Source organism: Solanum verrucosum, unplaced genomic scaffold (genome assembly GCF_900185275.1).
Source record: "Solanum verrucosum unplaced genomic scaffold, falcon-dt-bn FXZP01000195.1, whole genome shotgun sequence".
Classification (NCBI taxonomy): Eukaryota; Viridiplantae; Streptophyta; class Magnoliopsida; order Solanales; family Solanaceae; genus Solanum; species Solanum verrucosum.
In genome coordinates this window covers 467,975-474,074 of record NW_026020164.1, presented here as the reverse complement: position 1 = coordinate 474,074, position 6,100 = coordinate 467,975, and the positions used below count along the sequence as shown (strand labels likewise).

General features: G+C 31.2%; 1 protein-coding gene across 1 annotated transcript; it reads right to left on the bottom strand.

Moving 5' to 3' along the window:
• Positions 1–5,058: 5,058 nt before the first annotated feature.
• LOC125828737 (secreted RxLR effector protein 161-like) lies at positions 5,059–5,726 on the bottom strand. The gene is made up of 2 exons (XM_049508072.1): positions 5,334–5,726; positions 5,059–5,193 (listed from the first exon to the last, which is right to left on the bottom strand). Exons 1-2 carry the CDS (start codon positions 5,724–5,726, stop codon positions 5,059–5,061), a joined length of 528 nt encoding a protein of 175 aa, XP_049364029.1.
• Positions 5,727–6,100: the final 374 nt, after the last annotated feature.

The following is a 6,100-nucleotide window of genomic DNA, read 5'->3' as shown; positions in this document are numbered from 1 at the left end:
ACCTTATGAAATGATGTTTTGAGTATGTTTAAGCTTGGAGTTGATGTTCCTCCTTGATATTGTGTATTTGAGTTGGTTGCATTCGTGCTGGGGTATTAGATCTTCTTCCCTACCCTACTTATGATGTCTTGAGTTCCATTTGAGGACGAATGTTCCCAAGGGGGAGATATTACAACACCTCGGATTTGGAAAAGAAGGAAAATAATTTTTTTGGGTTGCAGGTTGCGTCTACAGATCGTAAAAGCTTCTACGGGTCATAGATGGAAACCGTAGGAAGTGGGAAAATAATTTTTCTAAAATAAAGTTCAGTACCATTTTTACGATTGACCAGTATGGTGCCTCATCTTATGTATGAATCATAGATAGGTTTCGTAGGTGAGTCCTAGACTTAGTGAAATTTTCAGACTAATAGTTGATTTCTACGGTTGACATGTAAGGACCATAGGAATACCTACGAACCGTACATGAGATCCATCAAAGATGGGAGAATTTGAAGGTTTCTCTACTTGGTCTGCGGTTGACTAGTACGGACTGCAGAAAGTTCTACGATCCGTATGTCTGAATCGTAGGTCGAGTCAACAATTATTTTTAAGGGGATTTCGGGTATTTTTCCTGATAATTTTAACTTAATACTATGTCGTTTTACCTTCTACCCTAAGCCTTATATACACGTTTAAGCCCACAAATTACCCATTCAAACTCATTCTCCTAAATTCCCAAAACTTGACCAAAACCATCCCACCTAATTCTCTCAAGTCTAAAGAAGAAGAAGAAGAACTATGGTTCCATTCAAGTCTCAAAATTCTCCTTTTTCTTGGGCTTAATGGATCAAGGTGTGCATGTATTCACCCATGGAGTCCTTTCATCCATGGGGTCCCCAAAGATTTCAAGTTTCCAATAAAAAATTTAATTGATCAAATTAGGGTTTCAATCCAATGAATGTGGGTTTCTTCCAATTATGATTGATTATGAGTAATTAAGTCTTCTAATGCATTATTTGATGTTAATCTATGATATTTAGTTGAAATTGCACTTGCCCATGCCTAAATTATGCTTTTCAATCATGATCATATGATAAGCCCATGAACTATGAATTATGAGTTTATGAAGATATGCATGTTTTCTTGAAGTTATTGTAAATGAATTGATGATGCTTTTAAAGGAAAGTATTGATGCTATTGTGAATGGATTTCTCACTTACTATGATGATCATGATTGTGAAAGATATTTCTCACAAATAAATTCACATTGGTGAAAGGTTTTCTAATCTATGTTGAACTATGTTTAAGGAGCTATTCTATATTTTGATCTTGAATATGTGGATTGATATTGATCATTGCCTTTCCCTATGTTAAATTGATATTTGAATTTTATCTATTCCGTTGGGATTTTGACTTAGCACCACGTGGGCTTTGAGGTGGAGGCTCAAATAGGGTAGTTTCTAGTAGCAACCTCTAGTTCTAAACTACATGACCCCATTGGATATGTCTTAAATGACCTAGCTAGTGGATCCACTTTAGCAAATGATGATATGTATAGATTCTACATTGGCAAGTAGTTTCTTCTTCTTTCGGTATGAGGGAAATACCAGATTCCATGATATAGCTCTCATGGTCTTATTGTCGGTTAAAGCTAAGATCCCACAAAAATGACTATATTCTCTTCGAAGCTTTTCTTATGTACTTTATGTTAATTTATTCGTCTTTATTTTATGATCTATATGCCATTTCTTCTCAAAAAGCTTATAAATGTTTCTTTATGATCATGCTTATTCGTTTTCAGTCATTTATATTATCATGATCATTTTTATGAATATTGCCTCATACTTAGTACATTCCATGTACTAATGCATACTTTTGCCGATATTGTTTCACTAATGTAGGGTCTGATACTCCTACCTCTCATACTCATGGTTAGTTGATTTCATAGACTCTAAAGATCGGTGAGTCCTCGTGTTTTGAGGACCAAGATACATTTTATCGCTTTAGGTCATTTTGTTTTAATTTTGTATGTGATGTATGGGTTAAGTTCCAATCACTTTCCTTATGATGTATTAGATGACTTTGAGACTTATGTTTTGACTTCCGCTTTTGTCAAAAACTCTTTTGAATGAAATGTTATCTTTTGAACTCTTTACTTCTATTTTCTTGAATGACGTATGCTAAGTGGCTTGTGTAGGGCCTCTCGGGATTCTATACGTCATGTTACGCCTAGCATATCATGCACTCTTTCCATGGGGCTTGTGCTTCCTTCTTGGCATATCATGCACTCTTATACTTATCCCAAAAATGCATGTTAACTTAAATATTTCGAACAGACAGGGTGTTACACCTTAGCCCCATGGTGGGTGTCAAACTGATTAGTTCCAAAAATGTACAGTTGAATTTATACGCGAGGTTCTAAGCATAAGAAATAATGTCTTAATTCTTAGATAAATGATTAACAACTTTAACAAGTTGGGGAATGAATCTGATACTATAAGTAACTAAAAGATTAAAATAGTATGTGTTAGCTTGATTTCGATGATATCGGTATTGGAGATATCTCCGTGCAAACCAAGCTAATGCAATAAGTTGATGAGATAAATTATAAAATGGACAGGAAAGATAATGGTAGAGGTCGATTTCATAATAGCTAGTGTTTTAGTTATCTTTTACCCTATACACTAATTAGGCAAGAGTTGCCAAGAAAAATTGATCTACTATATTACTTATGTTCCTCCGGACATATGTGCAGCAGTGTCTTTTCAATTTTGGTTAAGACACAAATTATTTTATTTTGGTATTTAAAAGGAAAGAACAAGAAGATATATTTACGATTATTATTTTCTGAATTTTGATTAATGATTTTACAAACATTTTAATATTTTTTTCCCTAATTATCCCCAATTTTTTTAAAAAAAAAAATCTACTCAAGTTGTGTAGATTATTTTTTCTTATTAAGATCTAAGAAATTAATGGAACAAAAAAAGAACAAGAAAATCACTACACCAAACCAAAAATAATGATGGTTATAATTTAAGGGATCTTTCTTTTTTCTCTTTGGGTGAATTAATTTCCTAAGAACAAAGTAAGTTAATGAAAGGTTAGAGAAAAAAATTACAAAAATTAGAGTGTTAGTTGCAAAATGAATGGAAAATTAAAACCTAATCTATTTGAACTTAAAGACTAGAAAGAATACTTTAAAATATTTTTAATATTTGGATATAATAAAATGATTAGTTTGTAAATCTAATGAAATTTTTCGTAACTGTGTTAAGCATGACTAAATTTACTAGTTTTTATATAATATTATATAACAATGTTAATGTGTACATAAACACCTCATATATGCTATTACACACTTTTATAAAAGATTAATCCAATATTATAGTAAATATATAATATTGTATGATATTGTATATTAGGTATATCACTATTACAGAAAAAAATTGATTATGCAAGTATAAATTGAAAATTAGTTACCCATCTACAATATATTGTGTTTGTATGTATATTTTTGGAAAATAAATGTGTTGGCTTTTAAAGTAAGTTTATCTTAGAAGCATATTTGTTACAACTAATCTTCCTTTTCCTATTTACAGAAAACTTCTATAGGAAAAATTACTAATATTTTATTATTATTTGTATATAAGAAATTAGAATAAGTATACACGCTATCGTCAAACAAATGTGTGTTTTTCAGAATTACTATATAAGCTTGAGAATACTTTTGTCATATAACTTATTTTATAGCTTTTGGCATTTTTCTTCTTGAAATAGAAATAAGCACACATGTTACTATCAATGCGTGTGCTTCCTGGAATTACTATATAAGTTTGAGGGTACTTCTGTCATTTAACTTTATTTTATAGCTTTTGACACTTGTTTTTTCTTTAGTTATTTTTTGCATAGTTTGTAGATTTTTCTTCTATATTTTTAAGAAATATGACTAAGCACACATGTTACCGTTAACGTGTGTGCTTTTCGGAATTACTATATAAGCTTGAGGGTAATTTTGTCATTTAACTTTATTTTATAGCTTTTGACATTTTTCTTCTTGAAATGGGAGTAAGCACACGTGTTACCGTCAACGTGTGTGCTTCTGGAAATTACTATATAAGCTTGAGGATACTTTTGTCATTTAGCTTTATTTTATAGCTTTTGACATTTTTCTTCTTTATTTTTGCACTAATTATTTTTTTCATAGTTTGTGGACTTTTCTTCTATATTTTTTAATTATTTTTTAGAAGTTTGAATTAAATTAAATTAAATTTGTATTTGGCCATACATTTCGCAAAATATATTTTGAATTTGAATGTACTTTTACTAGATATGATTTATACATTTAATTTCTAAAATTAACAAAATCATTCAATACTAATTTTTAGTTTAAAATATACATATTTAAAAATTACATAAAAAGTGCAATAAGTCATTATAATTGACAATTCCAAATACTTTAAAGATATATGAAAAATTATGATAAAATATATAATGTAAAATGTATAATCAAATAACTTCATAAATTCATATATAAATAAAAATATATGGAATAAAGTAGGGCATTGAATGGGAAAACGAAAGTACAAGTAATTACTTTTTGTTATAAAATAACTAGCTAACAAACTAATATTAATAAATTAAATTAATCAGAAGAACAAACAAAGGGAGAGCATAATATATTCCAAACTTTTCTTATATCTTCCTTTGTGAATGAAAGTAATGGCTATTTATAGCCAATGATAAATATACAAACCAACACTTGGCTATTGAGAAGTTATCCACTTGGCCAAGTGATGACACCCCTTAAATGGGTGCCCCACATGGCATCCATTTAGTATGTCAAGTGATGACAATTAAAGGGGTAGCCCACATGGCATCCATTTAGTTTTACAACACTCCCCCTTAGATGTCCATGTAAAAAGAAAAGTTGAAGGAACAAATATATATATATAGACATTCATAAGACGCATTTCTTGCTGCCTCACTAAAACTTTCTAGGAAAACCCAGTGGGACAAAATCTAGACTAAGGAAAAAAAAGTGCAGCGCGTATTTTACTCCCCCTAATAAAGACCACTATTCAGATGCAAGTCTTCGCATTCCAATCTTTTGCAGCATCTTCTCAAGGGTTGAGGTTGGTAAAGATTTGGTGAATAAATCTGTTGGATTATCACTTGAACGTATTTGTTGTATATCAATATCACCGTTCTTCTGTAGATCATGTGTGAAAAATAATTTTGGTGAAATGTGTTTCATTCTATCTCCTTTTATGAAGCCTTCTCTTAGTTGAGTTATGCAAGCAGCATTGTCTTCAAAGAGAACTGTAGGTACCTTGACATCACACTTCAAACCACATCTTCTTTGGTGAAATGTATCACTGATCTCAACCATACACATTCTCTACTTGCTTCGTGAATAGCTATTATCTCAGCATGATTTGAAAAAATAGCGACAATAGACTGCTTTGTAGATCGCCATGATACAGCAGTACCTCTGTATGTAAATAAATAGCGTGTTTGAGATCGAGCTTTATGTGGGTCAGATAAATAACCTGCATCTGCATGACCAACAAGATCTGCACTATCTTTGTTAGTATAAAATAGACCCATATCACTAGTCCCCTTTAGATATCGCAATATATGTTTAATTTCATTCCAATATCTTCGTGTAGGGGAAGAACTATATCTTGCTAACAAATTAACAGAAAATTCTATGTCAGGTCTCGTAGCATTAGCAAGATACATAAGTGCATAAATTGCACTAAGATAAGGTACTTCAGGACCAAGAGGTTCTCCATTCTCTTCTTAAGGTCGGAATGGATTTTTACTCACTTCAAGTGACCGAACAGCCATTGAGTACTTAATGGATGTGCTTTATCCATGTAAAATCGTTTCAAAAATTTCTCAGTATATGCAGATTGATGGATGAAGACCCCATCTACTAAATGTTCAGTTTGTAGACCAAGACAAAGTTTTGTCTTTCCAAGGTCTTTCATCTCAAATTCTTTCTTTAGATATTCAATTGCCTTTTGAACCTCTTCTGGGGTTCTAATGAGGTTTATGTCATCAACATAAACAACAAGAATAACAAACCCTGATATTGTTTTCTTAATAAAAAT

Bases quoted from the DNA above. Each gene is read 5' to 3' on its own strand.
- LOC125828737 (XM_049508072.1), bottom strand. From the start codon at position 5,726: ATGTATCTTGCTAATGCTACGAGACCTGACATAGAATTTTCTGTTAAT. The intron at 5,194-5,333 runs GTTTGAAGTGTG...CATGATCTACAG, and splicing joins ATTTCACCAAAGAAGATGTG to AAGAACGGTGATATTGATAT.